General features: G+C 51.1%; 6 protein-coding genes across 6 annotated transcripts; 3 read left to right on the top strand and 3 right to left on the bottom strand.

Annotated features, from left to right (window-relative positions):
• Positions 1 to 158: 158 nt before the first annotated feature.
• Positions 159 to 4716, top strand: JCM6883_005267 (uncharacterized protein; the record flags this gene model as incomplete). The annotated part of the gene is made up of 11 exons (XM_076630389.1): positions 159 to 1464; positions 1537 to 1706; positions 1772 to 2019; positions 2084 to 2312; positions 2377 to 2459; positions 2527 to 2765; positions 2829 to 3090; positions 3158 to 3307; positions 3369 to 3891; positions 3953 to 4280; positions 4352 to 4716. The coding sequence occupies 11 exons, from the start codon at positions 159 to 161 to the stop codon at positions 4714 to 4716; spliced, it is 3903 nt and encodes a 1300-aa protein (XP_076489781.1).
• Positions 4717 to 5038: 322 nt separating this feature from the next.
• Positions 5039 to 9072, top strand: PEP3 (tethering complex subunit PEP3; the record flags this gene model as incomplete). Its single annotated transcript, XM_076630388.1, has 11 exons — positions 5039 to 5137; positions 5204 to 6029; positions 6091 to 6207; positions 6265 to 6515; positions 6584 to 6751; positions 6831 to 7028; positions 7094 to 7267; positions 7326 to 7487; positions 7551 to 8134; positions 8198 to 8528; positions 8596 to 9072. The coding sequence occupies 11 exons, from the start codon at positions 5039 to 5041 to the stop codon at positions 9070 to 9072; spliced, it is 3387 nt and encodes a 1128-aa protein (XP_076489780.1).
• Positions 9073 to 9956: 884 nt separating this feature from the next.
• On the bottom strand, positions 9957 to 11333 carry JCM6883_005265 (uncharacterized protein; the record flags this gene model as incomplete). The annotated part of the gene is made up of 4 exons (XM_076630387.1): positions 9957 to 10310; positions 10381 to 10512; positions 10576 to 11046; positions 11115 to 11333. 4 exons carry the CDS (start codon positions 11331 to 11333, stop codon positions 9957 to 9959), a joined length of 1176 nt encoding a protein of 391 aa, XP_076489779.1.
• A 487-nt stretch (positions 11334 to 11820) lies between these two features.
• JCM6883_005264 (MDR family NADP-dependent oxidoreductase) lies at positions 11821 to 13277 on the top strand (the record flags this gene model as incomplete). The annotated part of the gene is made up of 6 exons (XM_076630386.1): positions 11821 to 12247; positions 12312 to 12520; positions 12660 to 12777; positions 12879 to 12966; positions 13039 to 13147; positions 13212 to 13277. 6 exons carry the CDS (start codon positions 11821 to 11823, stop codon positions 13275 to 13277), a joined length of 1017 nt encoding a protein of 338 aa, XP_076489778.1.
• A 433-nt stretch (positions 13278 to 13710) lies between these two features.
• On the bottom strand, positions 13711 to 16073 carry CYB2 (L-lactate dehydrogenase (cytochrome); the record flags this gene model as incomplete). The annotated part of the gene is made up of 14 exons (XM_076630385.1): positions 13711 to 13772; positions 13840 to 13924; positions 14000 to 14048; positions 14112 to 14497; positions 14563 to 14883; positions 14946 to 15040; positions 15102 to 15111; positions 15174 to 15304; positions 15371 to 15413; positions 15480 to 15663; positions 15725 to 15729; positions 15796 to 15842; positions 15907 to 15925; positions 15987 to 16073. The coding sequence occupies 14 exons, from the start codon at positions 16071 to 16073 to the stop codon at positions 13711 to 13713; spliced, it is 1524 nt and encodes a 507-aa protein (XP_076489777.1).
• A 274-nt stretch (positions 16074 to 16347) lies between these two features.
• On the bottom strand, positions 16348 to 17449 carry JCM6883_005262 (alpha/beta hydrolase; the record flags this gene model as incomplete). Its single annotated transcript, XM_076630384.1, has 5 exons — positions 16348 to 16508; positions 16578 to 16637; positions 16724 to 17195; positions 17260 to 17324; positions 17392 to 17449. 5 exons carry the CDS (start codon positions 17447 to 17449, stop codon positions 16348 to 16350), a joined length of 816 nt encoding a protein of 271 aa, XP_076489776.1.
• Positions 17450 to 17708: the final 259 nt, after the last annotated feature.

Here is a 17708-nt window from a genome sequence, read left to right as displayed (position 1 = left end):
GTTATCTGTCCCTCCTTCTGTCGTGCTCCCCCATCGCCTCGATCTCGCCGGTCTGTGCGAATGTTTACTTTTTGAGCGGCGAGTTGAACCAACTTGACGCTTCACAATTACGACCTATAGGACTCAGTTCAACCCGAAGCGGCCAGAGAACAGCCAGGATGGGGGAGACGATCTACTTGAGCGACACAGATGACGAGATGGAGAACCTCGAATTGCAACAAGCGATTGAACAGTCTATCGAAGCGAGATCTCGTACCGGTACCGGATCTACGTCGGCATCGGGGTCATCTACGTCGAAGAAGCATTCACGCGCTGTAGACGTCGATTCAGACTCGGATTTGGAACTCGAACTCAAACCTCTTGCGAAAACTCCTTCTCGTCCTGCTACCTCGACTCCCTCCCTCTCGGGACGTCGTCAGAATCAACACAAAGACAAGAAACCTCGTGTAGACCCGTCACCGTCCACTTCCTCTCCCCGACACCTCAATCGAGTTCCCTCGACTCCGACTTCTTCCTCTTCCTCCTCTTCCTCGTTCAAAGCTTTGAACGCTTCAATCGACTCGGTCCTGAAATCTTACGCATCGAAACGTACGACCAGACCTGAATACATCAAGAAGAAAGTCGAATTTCGAGACGAAGCGAAACGTTTGGGACTCGATTTCGATGAAACATTCGGAGACAAGTTCGACGAAGTGGAGAGCAGGGTTACTGGAGGGGCGAGTAGCGGAAAGAAAGACAAGAAGGGGAAAAGTGTCAGTGGGAAGAAAGATATCAAGGGAAAGGGGAAAGCGAAAATCGATAGTGACGAATCGGACGAAGGAGTAAAGGAGGAGGACGGGACGATCGATCGTCGAATGACTGCGGCGCAGGTACGAGCGAAAGTAGGAGGTGGAAGACTCGGCTTCAGGAACAGGAAACCTCTCCCGAACGATCAAATCCTCGCAAGCAAGAAGAGGGAATGGGAGAAAGCGAATATCACACCTCTCGGCTTTGGGAACGATCCTGCTGGACAAAGAGTAGGAGGAAATCGACTCGGGAGTAACAAGGACGCGATGGCTAAGGCGAGACTTCGATTGGCTCAGAGAGAAGCGAAGAGGAAGAGCAAAGCGAAGAAAAAGGGAGGCATCGACGGATGGATCGAAGGGGCTCTCGCTGGACCCTCAACGGACAAACAAGGAGGAGGAGGAGACGTACCTATGCCGGGAGGATGGGGATCGACGGCCAAAAACAAGCATGATTCCGATTCCGATTCGAGTTACGACAATTCTTCATCTTCCGAAGACGAGACGGCAAAGTATCCGGGAATCATGGAACCGGGAGGATTCAACTTGGAAGGACTTATAAACAAGATCAAGGGCAAGTCGAGAGGCAGGAAGAAATCGGCCGGAGGAGCTCCAGTCGTCACTGCAGCGAGTCAAGAATTGGCAAATTTCATGAGGAGGAATGAGAACGCTTTGATGCGATGTGAGTCACCACCCTCTTTACTATCGAGGCTTCCTGACTAGTCGGGCTGATGGATTGGATCCGACTGTACAGCGACGAAGGCGGTCGATGATGCTGTCGCAGCTCTTGGGATGAATTCTCAAACCGACAAAATTCCAGGAATGAAGTACCCTCTCCTCGCGTTCCAATGGATCGGGTTAGCGTTCATGGTCAAACGTGAAATGGATGCGAAAGTACCTGGAGGAATCCTCGCCGATGAGATGGTGAGTCTCGACTCACCTTGGAATTTCGAGTTCTTCTCGGCTGATTCACGGGTTCGAGCTTGCAGGGTCTCGGAAAGACTTTCCAAACAATCGCCCTGATGATCGCTCGTCGATCTCACGACCCCGAGATCCGTACGAACCTCGTCGTCGTTCCTCTCTCGCTCCTCTCGCAATGGGAACAAGAAATCCACAAGTTCGCCATTGGTCAGTCGGTACACATCTACCATGGATCGAACCGATACAAAGCGAAAACGAAGGAGGAATTACAAGCGTTCGACGTTGTGATCACGACTCATTCAACTCTCTCACTCGAGTGAGTTCTTTCTTCGCAAAATGCCTCGTTTGTTCTCGACTGATCGCCCGTCTTCCGTTGACAGATGGCCGAAATCGGTAAAGAAAAAGAAGAAGAAGAAGGATCAAGAGAACGAGAACGAAGACGATGAGGAAGAAGAGAAGCAAGAAAAGAAAGATCCAGGAATCTTGTACCAATTCTGCTGGTACCGAGTCGTAATCGACGAAGCTCATGTCGCTCGAAACCCGAGATCGCGAATCTCTAAAGCGATCGCGAAACTGGACTCTGTATTCCGTTGGGCTTTGACCGGAACTGTAAGTAACCTTTGATCTGGCTCTTTCAAAACTCTACGGCTGAAATCCTTCCTTTCGGTTGTAGCCGATGATCAACACTCTTCAGGACTACTATCCTCTTCATCGATTCCTCCGTAACAAGCCCTGGAATCAGTACAAGATGTACAGGTGCGTGAGCGATTCGATACTTGAGAACGACCGGAGAAACTGACATCGATCTGTTCGCCTGGGATAGGACAGCGATCACGAATCTCGAGAAGAAGAACCCCGTCGAAGCGGGACGTACCGCCGACCAAGCAGTCGGACCGCTCCTCCTACGTCGTCGAAAAGCGGACGAGCTCGGCGGGAAACCCCTCGTTCCCCTCCCTCTCAAGACTGAGAAACAGATCAACCTCCAGTTCGATCCGGTAGAACGTGCAATCTATGATCACATTGAAGCTGGCTACCAGACGCAGGTCAACAAGTTCTTCAGAGGTGAGAAAAGTCGAACCGACTCATTCTAACAATTTCGCAAAAGCTAATTCCCTTGTGCTGTAGAGGGAACTCTTCTGAAGAACTACCACTTCATCCTGGTCCTCATCCTTCGTCTCGAACAGTTGTGCTGTCACCCGCATCTTCTCGTCGAAAAACTAGGAGCGTACGACCGAGAAAAGGAACTTGAACGGGCAAAATCGATTCTAGGAGAAGTGGCCGTCACACGCTTGCAACGACAAAGATTGGAGATTGCCGTACAACGTGCCCAAGTCGATGATCTCGAAGAAGCTGGTTACGAAGATCAAGGATGTTGTCCGGTTTGCGAGTGAGTTCTCCCTTTTCTTTCCTCTTCTCCTTCGAGGTCGGGATTGATTCGAAGCCCTTTGACACAGAGAACCGATTATTGGAGCGGCTGGAGAAGGAAGCGTCACCCCTTGCGGACACATCTGTTGCACGACTTGCATTCACGAAATTCTCAATCAAGACGCGGACGACGATCTCGATGGAAAGAAAGGGAAGAAAAGCGAAGCTCCTTGCCCTCTGTACGTACAGATCATCGTTCTCAATCCTCTCTCGGTACTGACGGTGTAATCTCCGACACAGATGTCGAGCTCCTTTCTCGGCGAAAAGTCTCTTCGATCTCGAATGCTTCGAACCCACTTCGGACGAGATCACCACCGCTCTCGAGGAACAAGAAGACAATGACGACAAGCTTCCAGAGAAGGAAGAGAGCCCTCGTAAACCTCGAGTCACTGAAGAGAAAGTCAAACCCTCTGCTCGAATCGTAGAACTCTCGGACGACGACGACGATGATCTCCCGGATCCCTCGAAATTCTTCGACTTCAAACCAAAGATCAAAGCTGAGGATCGCGATTTCGACGTCAAACCTAAGATCGGTAGCTCCTCGCGGGTCAAGAAGGAGAAGGAGGAGAAGAAGGACCGCAAACCTCGGATCGGCACTCCAGCTGTCAAAGACTCGAAACCTCGTATCGATTCGCCGGCTGTTCGAGGCCGAGTCCAAACTCCGTCCTCTTCTTCCTCGTCGAGGGTCCAGAAAAAGGTCAAAGGTGAGGAAGGCGAGGAAAAAGAGAAGTTGGAAATGTCTCCTCTCGTTCCCTCGACCAAGGTGAGTTCTTCCAGCTTCTCTGATTCCACGTGTTCTTGATCTGACAATATTCTCTGAGCAGATGGTATACATCTTGAAGAAGCTCCGTCAATACGAAGCAGAAGATCGTCAAAAACGCAAAGAACTCGAAGATCGCAAGAACGATCCGGCCAAGTTTGGCGAGGAGAAAGCAGATGAACCATACCCCGATACCCGAACGATCATTCTCTCACAGTTCGTCGCCGCTCTCGATTTACTTGATCGCTACTTGACGGAGAATGGAATCATGTCGGTGAGATTCCAAGGTTCGAGCTCAGCAGAGGAGAGGAACGAGGCGATCGAATTGTTACGCGAGAAAGAAGAAGACGGAGGAGTCAAGGTGATGCTTTTGAGTACCAAGGCTGGAGGAGGTAAGCAGTTTTCGTTTTCCGTTGGTCGCTACCTCGCCAAACTGACGCGAATCCCGATCCTTTGTCTGTAGTCGGTCTCAATCTGACCTCCGCCTGTCGAGTCCTGTCGCTCGATCTCGCCTGGTCAAAAGCTGTCGAAGCTCAAGCGTTCGATCGAACCTACCGACTTGGTCAACTTCGAGACGTCGAAATCGAGCGAATCATCGTCGAAGACACCATCGAAGAGCGTATCCTCAACCTGCAAGCGCGCAAGACTCTCCTCTCCGATATGTCGCTCGCCGAAGGTCAGGGCGATCCCGATTATTGCGAACGCATTTCCGTTCCCGATATTCTTTCGCTCTTCCGTCTCGACAAACATGGAAACCGCGAGAAACCTGGAGGAGGAGGAGGAGCGATCGGTGATGGTACCCCGCCGGGAGGTTATAGGCGCCGATGATGGGTTGACGAATTGAAGTGTCTGGTTCTTGTATTTTTCGTTTTTCGAGTTCCTTTTCCCCCTCTACCTTGTTGGATCCGTCTTTAGCTGTAGCTCTCAATTTCGGAAATGCTGTTTCGTATATCTCTACCTGCCGAGTGGAGATCTCTCCGAGAGAGGGATCAACTTCGACTGTGAGAGCGCTTTGCGAAACTCTTCCTCTTCCTCACTCAACTTGAGCTTCGACTTCCATCTTTCGCGCACCCCGACAAACTCTCCCTCTTCACACGCTTGCTCGACTATCGAGGATACCGGCAGCTCGATCTGGTAGTAGGAATCGGGAATGGAAGAGTTCGTTGAAAGAAGCGGAGGAGGAACGGGGCTCAACGTGCCGATACAAGGGTGGGAAGATGGCGCAGTGTACGAAGCAGGTCACAATGAAGTACGTGAACCCTTCACTCTAGAGTCTCGAGGCGGACAGCTCGCTCAATCCATCTTGATCTCGTAGGACGATGAATCGACTCCGATCTTCTCGCTAGGACGAGTGCAGTTCGCGTTACCATCTCCACTGTTCTCCTTGACTTGTACCTCAAACATCCTCCTCCTCTGCGTTCGAGGGAACTCTCGTTCTTCCCCCACCGCGACTTCGGGAGGTTCCTCTCCTCTCCTCGTTCGTATCGACCTAGACCGACCTACAGAAGTCGACAAGTACGAACTACCTCTACCACCTCCAGTCTCTTACCCCGAGGGAGTCTCGACTTTACTGCACAAAGTTCACACGGATCCTTCAGGTCGACATGTCGTTGTTTCAACTTCGAACGGCGACAATTTCTACCTCTACATCGGTCCTCTTCCTTCAGGACTACCCTCTTCGTCAGCAGCAGCCGCGAGGAAAGCGAAACCGTTGAACCGTCTCAAAGGAGCGATTATCGACTCGATTGCCTGGGCTCCTTCGTCCTCTTCCTCCTCCGCTTCTTCTTCCGCCGGCAACGCGTTCTCGACAAGAGAGATTCTCCTCGGTACAGCCTCTGGGCAAATCCTCGAAACCTCCTTGATCGACCCTTCACTCTCCGAATCTTCAGCTTTCTCAATCCCGGTTCCAGGTCGATCAGGCCCCGAGCGGTATGTTCGACAGCTGTACGTCCTTCCAGAACGTCAAACAATTACGGGCTTGCGGTACGAGATCTGGGGGAAACGGGTAGCGGTGATTGCGACGACTCCGAGCAGGATAGTACAACTCGTTGGAAATTTACCGAATCAAGGGAGGAAAGATGAAGATGGAGGAATCTTGGAGGCGGCGCTACATCCCTATGCATCGAATCAGGCTAGACCGAGTGAGTCGTCTTCCTTCATTAGTGTCCTGCCGATCGGAAGCTAACCCGTGGAGAGAAACAGAAACGCTTGAACTTCCGAGCGACGAATCTCATCAATCTGAACTACACTTCTTCACACCATCTCAGTCGAGTTCAAAGAGTGGTCCAGCACTGCCGAAGAGTGTAGCTTGGATGACAGGTCAGTCGATTCTGATGTAATCGAGTGAAAGGATCTCGCTGACTTTTCGACGTGCAGGTCCGGGAATCTACCACGGCACCTTACTCTTCCCTTCTCCTTCGAATGACCTACATCCTGGAGACGGGATCATCGACTCTGCCTCTCTTGTCCCCTACCCGTCGTCTTCTGATCAATCAAACGAGGAACCAACGAATCTACCGATCAGCATGGCTTTGACGGAATGGCATTTCATCCTACTGTACGAAGACAAAGTTCGAGCGATTGATCTTCTGAGTGACAAAGTTGTCTACGAGGAAGCTTTGGATTTGGTGAATTCTTCCCTTCCTCTCGCAATGCTTGAGCTCGATGTCTGACGAGACCGAGTCGACCTCTGCAGCCATCAAACGACCGACCGATACGTCTGGCGACTGACCCAGTTCGCAAGACCTGCTGGATGTACACCGAGTCTTCGATTTACGAGTTGGTGATCAAAGACGAGGATCGTGAAGTTTGGAAAGTTTACCTTTCGAGACAGAATTGGGAACTCGCAAAGCGGCACGCCAAGGTCAGCTCGATCTCCTCTACCCTGTTCCTCTCTCGCAAGTCTCTCGCAAGTCGAACTAACGTCAGACGCGGGGATACAGACTCAACGACAAAGGGATTCTGTACTCGCTTCTGAAGCCGATTCGTACTTTGCTGCGGGTCGATACATTCAATCCGCACAAAGTTACGCCCAATCTTCGAAAGCGTTCGAGGAGGTCGTCCTGCGATTCGTCGACAAGAACGAACGGGACGCTCTGCGGTATTATCTCGTCGCGAAACTCGAGAGGTTGAAGCGAACAGTTCGTCTTTCGATTCCTCTCATGCCGCTTGAAGCATGAACTGATTGAAGAGGACACATTGACAGGATCTCACTCAAAGAATGATGCTCGCGACATGGCTCGTCGAAATCTACCTCGCCAAAATTAACGAACTCGAGGATGCTGCCGCCGCCGAGCGAGTCTCTGAAGACGCAGACAACATTCACGCTGAACGAAGTATCGTCGAGGACGATATGAGGCACTTCTTGTCAACTTACAAGGTGAGCGTAAATCTTTCGTCACCGCGATTTGCGTTATTGACAAGCAAGTCGGAAACAGGACAATCTCGAACCGAAAACTGTCTTTGAACTGCTTGGACGCCATGGCCGAGACGAACTTACGCTCTTCTACGCATCAACGATCGGAGATCGAGAAAGAATCGTTCAACAGCACATCGCGAAAGAAGAATGGACCAAAGCGCTGCAAGCTCTTTCGGGACAGGTTCGCTTCACTTCCGTTCTTTGGGTCAGTCTTGTCCGAAGCTTACTCTCCCTCTTCATGTAGGAGAATCTCGACCTGTACTATCGTCACGCTGCCGTTCTCGTCCGCCACGCTCCGAAAGAGGCCGTCGACGCCTTCATGCGTCGCAGCGATCTCGACGTGCGACGATTGATCCCCGCTCTCACAACGCCGCGAGCTTCGCCTCTACCTTCTCCCTCTTCCACTGATTCTCTTCCGACTCGACATATCATTCGATATCTACAATACACCATCCTCGATTTACAAAATACCGATCCTTCAGTTCACAATACCCTACTCACTCTCTACGCTACCTCTCCCTCCCCCGACGAAGCCGACTTTACCAACTTCCTTCACCTCGCTCCCGTCGATCCCGATACAGGAGATCCTTTCTACGATCTCGATTATGCCCTTCGACTCTGTCGCGCTCACCGACGAGTTCAAGCTTGCGTCTTGATCTATTCAAAGATGAAACTGTACGAATCGAGCGTCGATCTCGCCCTCGAACCTGACGATCTCGAACTTGCGAAGCTGAGCGCGGACGAACCGGAAGAGGACGACATGTTGAGGAAGAAACTCTGGCTCAAGATCGCTCGTCACGTCGTTGGCAAGAAGAACGACATCAAGACGTAGGCTTCCTTCGCTGATCACAGGAGATGAAACCATGAGCTGATTGGCACCATGAACTGCAGCGCCATGCGATTCCTCGAAGCGACCGATCTGCTCAAAATCGAAGACATCCTCCCCTTCTTCCCCGACTTTGTCGTAATCGATGACTTCAAGGAAGAGATCTGCGACGCTCTCGAAGGTTACTCGGCTCATATCGAACGACTCAAAGAGGATATGAATGAGGCGACTCGGAGCGCGGAGGCGATCAAATCGGACATCGCAGACTTGCAAAATCGATTCGTCGTCGTTGATGCGGACGAGAAGTGCGGAAGCTGCTCGCAGCAACTCCTGACGAGACAATTCTACGTCTTCCCGTGTCAACATTCTTTCCATGCTGACTGTCTCATCAAAGAGGTAAGAATCGATTGTCTCTCTTAAATTTCGGTGATCAAGACTGACGATCTTCTCACTCGCTCAACAGGTTACGAAGACCTTGTCGCCTATCCAACTCCGAAGGATGCTCGACCTGCAAGCTCGACTCGCTCCATCGGCCGCTCCGACTCGACAACAAAGACGAAATCTCCTCGACGATACTTCTGCTCAAGGTCTCAAACTCGCCGCGGCTTCCGTTCAAGGACTCGATCAACTTCGCAAACTCGTCTTGCCCGATGCGTTACTCGGTGCGATTGGAGGAGCGATTCCAGGCTCGAAGCAAATCAAAGGCGGTTTCCAATCGATCGGAGCTGGAGTGGTCGGAATCGGAGGAGCAGTGTTACCGAATCGTACAACACAGGATGCTACGACTCTCGCTAAGGGAGCGAGCGCGAAGAAGGAGGCAGGAGAAAAGCGGGAACTAAGAGAACAGCTTGACGAGTTACTCGCGAGTTCTTGCGTGTTGTGCGAAGGAGCGGTCAACAGCGTAGATAAACCGTTCGTGGACAATGGTGAAGAGATGTAAAAGACTTGTTGTTGCTCTCCATCTGTCGGTTCGTCGTGGGAGCTTAGAGAGAGATTCCAGGTTTAGAAATTACAGCGAGTTGAAGTAACACAATTAGGGGGATCAAAGTATAGAAGCAAGACTATTCACACGGCAGGTCGACAGCTGATCAAGATGGCTTATCGGGTGTAAGAGACACGCTGTCAAGGGAGAAAGAATCATCAGCTCAGAGAGTTCGTTGCGAATATTTTGCATTTCGCGTGCGACTTACGCCGGATCGTCCGAAAGAGAGCCAGAATCGTTTTCCTGCACGTCTAACGTAGATGAACCTCGGAATGAGAGTGTACTGAGATGAGAGCGAAACAGATGAAACGAGTGAGCGGTGCAAAACGATGGAGAGGAAGGAATCGAGGTTCTAATCAACATACGGTGTGAACGGTGTGGTTGACGTGAAGAGGCCTGCAGAACCGCAAACGGATGAGCGTCATGAACAACAAGGTAGGAGATCATCTGAAGGAAGTCAAGCTCACATGATGATCAGGGGATAGATTCGTGCGTTGAAGGAGGGCTGGAGTAAGTAGTCTTAGGTTATGTGCTTGTGCTCTGTAGAGTAGCTGAGGAGTGTGCGAGGAAGGAGAGGTGAAGAAGGAAGAGAAGAGCTCAGCACAGCCGTTACAATTTCTCTTGAATGTTTCTCGCGACGTCATCGAAAGAACCTCGCCAAAATCACTGCGTAATTGAGCTGGGACATCGTCTGGCGAGATACAGACACTGTAACTTCAAACATAGAATCACAGTGCCGTACAGTACAAACATTGTACAAACGATCGAATGCAAATGAAAGAAAATGAAAATCACGAAAGAAAGAGGTGGCTAGGAATAATGATACTGTAAGGGAGGCCGGGCTACGAAGCGATCGTTGGATGAGCGGGCATGCGATTGACGAACGTCGAGAGCGGGGAGGAACTCGGATCACCCGTCTCTGAACGAGATGTCGCATGGTCGAATGACTTGACCCAGAATCCGATTCCCAGTCCCGCGCCTGCCATGAGGAGCAAGACGAAAAGGACCACTAGCCACAGCTTGTATCTCGAAGGTCGTCGATTAAGCCCGTCGGAGAGAGGCTCGCCGTAGTTGCCCGTGGTTTCTTCGTCGTTCGCGTCAATCGGCATCGATTCCTTCGTTCCGGCTGCACTGTAGCCTGAAGTCTTGCGATTCGTCGAGTTAGAAGGATAGAGACTCGGGAGGAATGCCCATGTCTGTCGAGGGATGACAAAGGGGCTTTTGTGAGCACGTCCCAGCTTAAACGGGAGAGAAAAGGCTGCTTACATTTGCCCACACTGAGGGAGCTGGTGGATATTCGATCTTGTGCAGAAATGTGAGATCTCCAGATTCGTCTACTGATCGAGCGAGGCGGCACCCTGGTCGTTCGACGACCCAGCGCCAGGCGTAAGAATTCACCTGAGAAGACGAGCTCAATCAGCTTGGGACCGATCGCAATCCTTTGTGTCAGGGAAAGCTCACCTCGAGCGCTTCCGATGTAGCTCTGCTACCATCTCGCTCCGCTCCCAACAGCTGCGCCATGAGTTCTGACGATTCGACCCCTTCTCCCTCTTTCTCCTTGATAAACTTCAACAGTCTCATCCGTGTGTCCTTCTTCTCCGTGTCTTCTTCCCTCCGCTCCATCGCGCTTATCTTTCCGAGAACATCCTTGAGTGTCTGAGCGCATTGAGCAAGTTGCTGTTTGAGCTCGACTGTTTGCGAATTCGACACGACGAATGCTCCCGCTGCTGGTTTCAGGTAAGGAATCGTCGACCGTAAGGTGCGTAGAGAAGGAACTGATGTCGATAGCAAGGGAGAGGCCGAAGTGGTTCGTCGGGCCAAGGCCTCGAGAGTCGAAATCGGAGAACCTTGCGACGAGAGGTCTGCCTTCAGATTCTCGATCCCTTCCACGATATCCCGTAGAGCGTTGATGTCGTATGCGACTCGTCCCATCTGAGACTCAGTCGAGGTCATCTGAGCGTTGAGAGAGGAACAAGAGATTCGAGAGGGACTCGACTCACCTCATATGCGAAATCGTCTACTGACATCGGTCCATCTATCTTTGGCTGCCTCTTCTGATGCACGATCAAGGGTGTCTCGTCATCTCCTTGTTGTGTGAGAGGGGGCGAAGCGTAATCTGGAGGTGATCCTCTTGGACCGTCGTAAGGTGCTGGAGGTGGTTCTGAAGAATAAGACTCTTGCGAGTCGCCTAGTCGCATCGAGATCGAAGTTGGGGACATGTGAGAAGAGAGAGGGAGAGGGTCGAAGAGGGATCCGTGAGAGTCACGAGTTGAGACGATCCGTGCAGCTCTTGTACGGCAAGTCCGCGGGTAGTATTAGGTTCGCTTATATAGGTTCGTGCTTGTAGATTCGTGCCGAGAGTACGAGGCAAGCGCACTCGAAGCTAGAAAGAACGTTGACGGCGGATGTTGATTGAAGTTTGGACCGGAAGAAGAGGCTCATGGTTTCGATCGCGGAAGGGGCGAGCTCGAGCCTTGTCGAAAACTTGAAGGAAAGGAAAAGATTGGCCCGTGCTCGAGGGAAGTCAGTGGCCACTTGCGCTCTCAGCTCGGAGTCTCACTCAGCTCTCGGAGCAGCCGCGCTTGATTTTGCTGACTCCGAAAATCACCAAAAGTTCGGTGACGGAATATTCGAGAATGATTTCGTAACCTCATCCGAACTCTGCTTCTCTTCCCTCTTCTCCCATTCCCCATCACTTCTACAACAATGGTTCAAAACAAGTCTCTCATCTTCGCCGAAGCATGCCCTCCCGCGCAATACCCAGTGCCCGGAAAACACCTCAAATCAGTCTCGAACGAGATCGATCTCGACCAACAACTCGCTCAAGGCGCCATCTTGGTCAAGACCGAGGTTCTCTCGCTTGACCCTTACCTCCGTTCTCGTCTCCGTGCTCCCGGAACGAAGAGTTACGTCCCCGAATTCGAACTCAACAAACCGATTGAGAACTTCGGAGTCGGTGAGGTCCTCAGGACTGGAGAAGGAGCGTCGGTTTCGAAAGGTCAACTCGTCTACGGAAGCTTCCCCTTCAGCGAGTACGTTGTTTTCGACAAGGATGCCGTTTCGAAACTTCGTCCTTTCGACAACAAGGAAGGATTGCCTCTCTCGACCTGGGTCGGCTCTGCGGGAATGCCTGGTGAGCTTACTTTCTTGACTATCAAGATTTCCTATAGGCGCTGACCGGACGTTTGAGAGGACAGGACAAACTGCGCACGTTGGATTGAAGGACATCGCGAAGCCCAAGAAGGGTGAAACCATCTTCGTTTCCTCCGCGAGTGGAGCTGTAGGACAAATGGTCATCGCACTCTGTCACCGTGCCGGATTGAAGGTCATCGCCGCCGCTGGATCCGATGAAAAGGTCGAAATCTTGAAGAACAAGCTCGGAGTCGAACACGCTTTCAACTACAAGGTAAGCTTCTCTTGCTTTCCGCAATTCACCTACTCGCCGTGGGACACCTATTCGGTGCTATGCGTGTACCTGGTCCTGGCTCCGAACCCTCGTTCTGACACCGAACGCACATTCTGACCCCCAACGCTTATTTCGACAGACTACCGACATCAAAGAATACTTGTCGAAGATTTCTTACCAGATCTACTGGGATAATGTAGCTGGCCCTACGCTCGAAGCCGTTCTCGACACCATCGAAGTTCGCGGACGTATCGTCGGTGAGTCTTGAACGAGAAAAAAAAGACCGGAAAGGGTCTTGGGCTTTTCTCTTTTGGTTGCCTACTTTGCTGACACTCCTCTACACTTCTCGAATGTCCAGGCTGTGGCGCAGCGTCGGAATACAATGAATCGAGTAAGGGATTGACTAACGTCTTCCGTCTCGTCTCGAAAGAAATTCTCTACGAGGGGTCAGTTTTTTTTCCGTTCTCAAGCTTTGAGCGTCCCGAGCTGAATCTCATCGACTCTCCCTCTGCGAATAGATTCATTGTCCTCAACCGTGACATTGGAAACTTCTACGACGAGATCCCCGCCGCCATCGCCAAGGGTGAGATCAAGCCAATCGAGCACATCACCAAGGGTCTCGACAACGTAAGCAACTTCACTTTTTTCCGCTTCGGTAACGCTCACTAACGCACGTTGTTCTCGTTGTCAGGGAGAGGCTTTCCTCGAATTGTTGAAGGGAGGAAACATTGGAAAAGCCGTCATCTCTCTCGAGTAAGCTACCCTTGCATGTCTCGTTCTGTCGCAAAACTCTGTCGCAAATTGAAAGTACATAGTGTCGTTCCATTCTCCGTCTCTCTCTGTCTCATTGCGAGTTCGCTGTAGAGAAAAACTTGAAGCGAACCAAGCTCAGATCGTCAGATCCTGGTTCCGAGAGACTCATTCGCCCTAAGTAGGAGCGCGTTATCGTACCGTCTCAGTGTGTCATCACAGTATAGCGTCACACTTGCATCAAACAGAGACGAGGCGCACAGTCTATCACGAAAGCTTGAACATCCATCAGAGTATCCGACATCAAGCGCTGTCTCTCGCACCTTCTGACACACGCAGAACAAGGATGTGGAACTGAACAAGATTTCGATGTAAGCTAGAACAACACAGGAGCCCAAGAGAGCACGAAACGAAACGGATAAAGATGAAAGGAAATTGAATTAAAGCATGCCCTTGGCTTCCTTCGAGATGAGTCGGGGCTGGGATCCGAGACCATTTCCGACTAGAGGTGAATCCGTGTCAGCAAGTGTTCCAGTCGCGCGAGAGAGCAGACGAAGGGTAGAGCTTACCTCCTGCCAAAGGTTCGTAATTAGCGCGAGCGAGGTAATCGGGAGCTCCGTCAACCGCTCGGTTATGAAGGTTCGAGGTGTCAATCTAATCGTTGAACGACGAAAACGTCAGCTCAACGCTGTTCGGGAAACTCCCGAGCGAGAAAGAGTCAGAACTCACCATCTCGGGGGTCACGTCCGCCAATGTAGGAGCTCCGATTAATCGCATGCTGCGAGACATCAAAGCGACAATCAGTAATGGAAGGGTGAGACCACGAGGCCGCGAGACTCACTTCATTTCCATCTCATCCTTGAGAATTTGGATCGCTCGCACGACTCCCTCCGATCCATAAGCCGAGTAAGCGTAAAGGAAAGGTCGTCCAATTCCGACGGCGGTGGCACCAAGCGCGACGGCCTTGAGGACGTCTCCAGCTCGTCGAACTCCTCCATCGATGTAAACCTCGAATCCGTTCTTGAGGAGGTTTCGCTTTCGAAGTTCTCGCATGACTTCCTCCAAGATTTCGATACCCGATCGAGCGAAATCGAGTTGACGTCCTCCGTGATTCGAGAGAACGACACCTTGACAACCAGCTTCGGCGGCGAGAACTGCGTCTTCCCAACATTGAACTCCTTTGAGAATGATTGGCATCTTGGTGATCGACTTGAACCAACTCAAATCCTGTAATCATCGAAAGGAAAGTCAGCGAACATGCTCGAGAACAGAAGTCATGGGAAGTAACGTACCTTCCACGAAAGACCGGGATCGATGAACGAAGAAATCGCACGAGCAGCTCCTTGCGACTTGTCGGTATCTTCTCCCGATTTGTTCTGAACGTCCGACCCTTCGTCGGCAAACTTTTGACGCATGTCCTTCTCACGTCGACCGAGTTGAGGAGCATCGACCGTAATGAAGAGACCTTTGATCCCCCTCTTTTCAGCGTGTTGAACGATCTTGCGAGTAATCTCTCGATCTTTGTTGACGTAAAGTTGCATGAATTGGACTTGACCAGGCTTGGCGGCATCCATGATCTCGTCGAAAGAGCAAGAAGCGAGAGTCGGGATCATCTGCATCGAGAGAAACGATGAAAATCTTAAAAAAAGGCGAATGTTGGAGAGATGCGACTGACCTGAATGATACCCTGCTTCGCTCCAGCCCAGGTCAAGTTCTTCTCTCCGTCAGGGTGACCGAGCTTTCCGAGAGCAGTGGCGGTAATGTAGATAGCTGCGATCAAACGAGTGTCAGTTTCGAACAACGGCAACTGCTTGTCAGCTCCGAGACGTACGTAGAGTTGTCTACATGGGAGAAGACGAATGTCAGGCAGGAATCAAAGAACGGTAAAGCCGAAAGTGCGCACCTTGTGTCCGAGAATCTTTGTCGAGAAATCAATCTCGGTAACGTCTCGCAAGATACGGGGTCGGAACCAGATACGCTGATAGGCACCTCGATTCTCTCGCATCGTGATTTCGTCATCGGCACCGGAAGAGTCTGAAACATTAAGGACACTGTCAGTTTGCAAATCAGCTTGGATCAGCTAGAGCTAATCGAACTCACAGTAAGCCCAGGCTCCCATAGGAAGAACCGACTTGGCGACGGCCTGTAAGAATGACGAGAGAGCATTGGTATCGCAGTGGGACAATGTCACGAGGGTTGAAGAACTCACCTCGAAATCGTACAAACTCAAGCACTCGCTCATAGCTGGCTTGTTCGCAGCTCGTTCTTTCCTCTCCTTCTCCTCTTGAGTCTCTTCCTTGGCCACAATCTTGATTCCCGAAAGGTCGACGGGACCTAGATGTTTGTCTTTCGTGAGATATTTGTCGAGCGTGTCGGGAGGGTGAAGCGGTAAGCTTTTAGGAGTACATAGAGTCAGTAGGACGATGAGCGGGACGTTATAGTCAGACGACATACTAGGGCTGTTCGAGAGCAAAAGAAGAGAGTCAGGTTTCGATTTCGATGCCAGTTTTCAGTTTCAAACTCACCTCGGTTGCGTCTTGTCCTGCGTATTTTAGGATGATTTTCGCTCCACCTGCAGCATTCGATTAACGTGAGCACTTCACAACGAAAGTCGTCGAGGCAGAAGAGGAACGAACCTGGGTGATTTGGCCAGAACTGAGGTGGAAGAAGATGGTCAACTTCAGAAGTTTCGAAACGATAGTAAGAGAGGACTCACTTCTGTGAGATCGTATGCGTTACCCTCGATAATGACCCAGAGATCATCCTCCTTGTTGTGTTTCGCTACTTCAGAGTGGTGTAGCATCTTGGATCGAGCGGAGAAGTACGAGTGGAGGTAGAGAGGAGAAACTGAGACTCGCTGCTGAATGAATCGACAGGATACGTGAGCGAAAGTGAGAGTGTCGCGATCGAGGGGGTAAAGTGGCGAGTCAAGCGAGAGAGTGGTGAGGGAGGAAGAAGCAAACCGGAGTTTTTTCCCTCTCGGAACTTTGCTTTGCCCCCACACAACGGACCGAATCGGATTCGCAGGTACTGTAGTTCTCTAATGGCAATTTTACAGTGCTCTCTCTCTAGAAAAATCATAATCTACCGTTCGCTAATTCGCCAGCTTCTTCACTTCCTCCCGTCGTTGGCGAAGGAACCTCTTCCACTCCTTCTACTCCCTTTCCGCCATCTCCAAAACATTCTATGTACGCTTGGAAGAATCGTCTCCAACTAGCTTTCGATGGTGTGTGATGACCTGCGAAAAAAAAAAGAGAAAATTGTCAGAACGAGATTTGCGCACGATGAACACAATTCGTTAACTCACCTCCAGAATGCCACTCGACTCGAGAGTCTTCGAACGCTTCGGTCAGGGGAACGGAACGCTCTAGTAAGCAGAGTGGGGGGCAACGGGCGATCAGTACACAAAAGCTCAAAAGGCAATTGGTGAGAGAGAGATAGAGAGGGGCTCACCTGGTCCAACGATCGTATCACCTCTTCCAAGTACATGTAGCGTCGGCGTCTTGGGTTTCGTAGCAAAGTAGGCGAGAGTGCGAGGATCGAGAGGAAGGAAACCAGCAGAGAGGATCGCGAAATCGAAAGGTTTCGGTGGCCATTGAACTGAGGGATCTTTTGGGGGTGCCGAGAAGACTGGATCGAGGGAAACATCCTCTACGAGAGCAGTCAAGATCGCCGCGGCTGCGGCACCTTGAGAGAAACCAAAGACCGCCGTTGGTTGATGCTTTTCGATTAGTTCTCGCAAGTAGACGATCGCTTCGTCGAGTTTTGTGTATTCCCGCATGACTCCATCTTCAGGAGAAGGTCGTCCAAACCACCATGCTCGAGGGATATCTTCTGGCGCAGTAGAACCGGCCGCGGTGGATGTCGAAGAGTCGAATTTGCTGAAATCTTCGGAAGAATTCGTCGGCATTTCGACGACGTGAGGCTGTGTTTCGCTTGGGCTGTTAGCTCAGGGTGCTTAAGATCCGTAGTACAGTAAGAAGACTCACCGGATCAACAAAGATTAGCTCAGCCGAGTCCTTCAACGCTCTTCGCAAAGCTCCGACTCTTCCACCTTGAGAACGAAACTCCGCCGGTCAGCATTCCTTTGCTCGTCAAGATGGTGATAGGATCGAACTGACTGAAGATTGAGGCATTCTGAGTGTAACCCGGCAGCATGAGTATCCGAGGGAGCGGCATCTTCGAGGGAGTCGGAGAAGAAAGAAAGAGAGGGACGGTTGAATGAGAGTGAGGAGCCGAGGAGCTTGACTTTGCGGCGCGTGAGAGGTCGTTTCGTGGTGTAGAAAGAACTTGAACTTTCACAGAGGAGAGCGCTCAAGAAACACACCTTCCTCTTTCGGGGTTGATGAAAGCGAAAGCGAGCCATCTCTCTTTTTGTCTCTACCTCTTGAAACTCACGATACCCTACAACGCTGTACCTCTACCGACCTCTCCGGCG

The sequence above is a fragment of the Sporobolomyces salmoneus genome (genome assembly GCF_050403485.1).
Source record: "Sporobolomyces salmoneus JCM6883 DNA, S_salmoneus_JCM6883_v1_ctg9, whole genome shotgun sequence".
Classification (NCBI taxonomy): domain Eukaryota; kingdom Fungi; phylum Basidiomycota; class Microbotryomycetes; order Sporidiobolales; family Sporidiobolaceae; genus Sporobolomyces; species Sporobolomyces salmoneus.
This window is presented reverse-complemented; position numbering and strand designations above follow the sequence as displayed.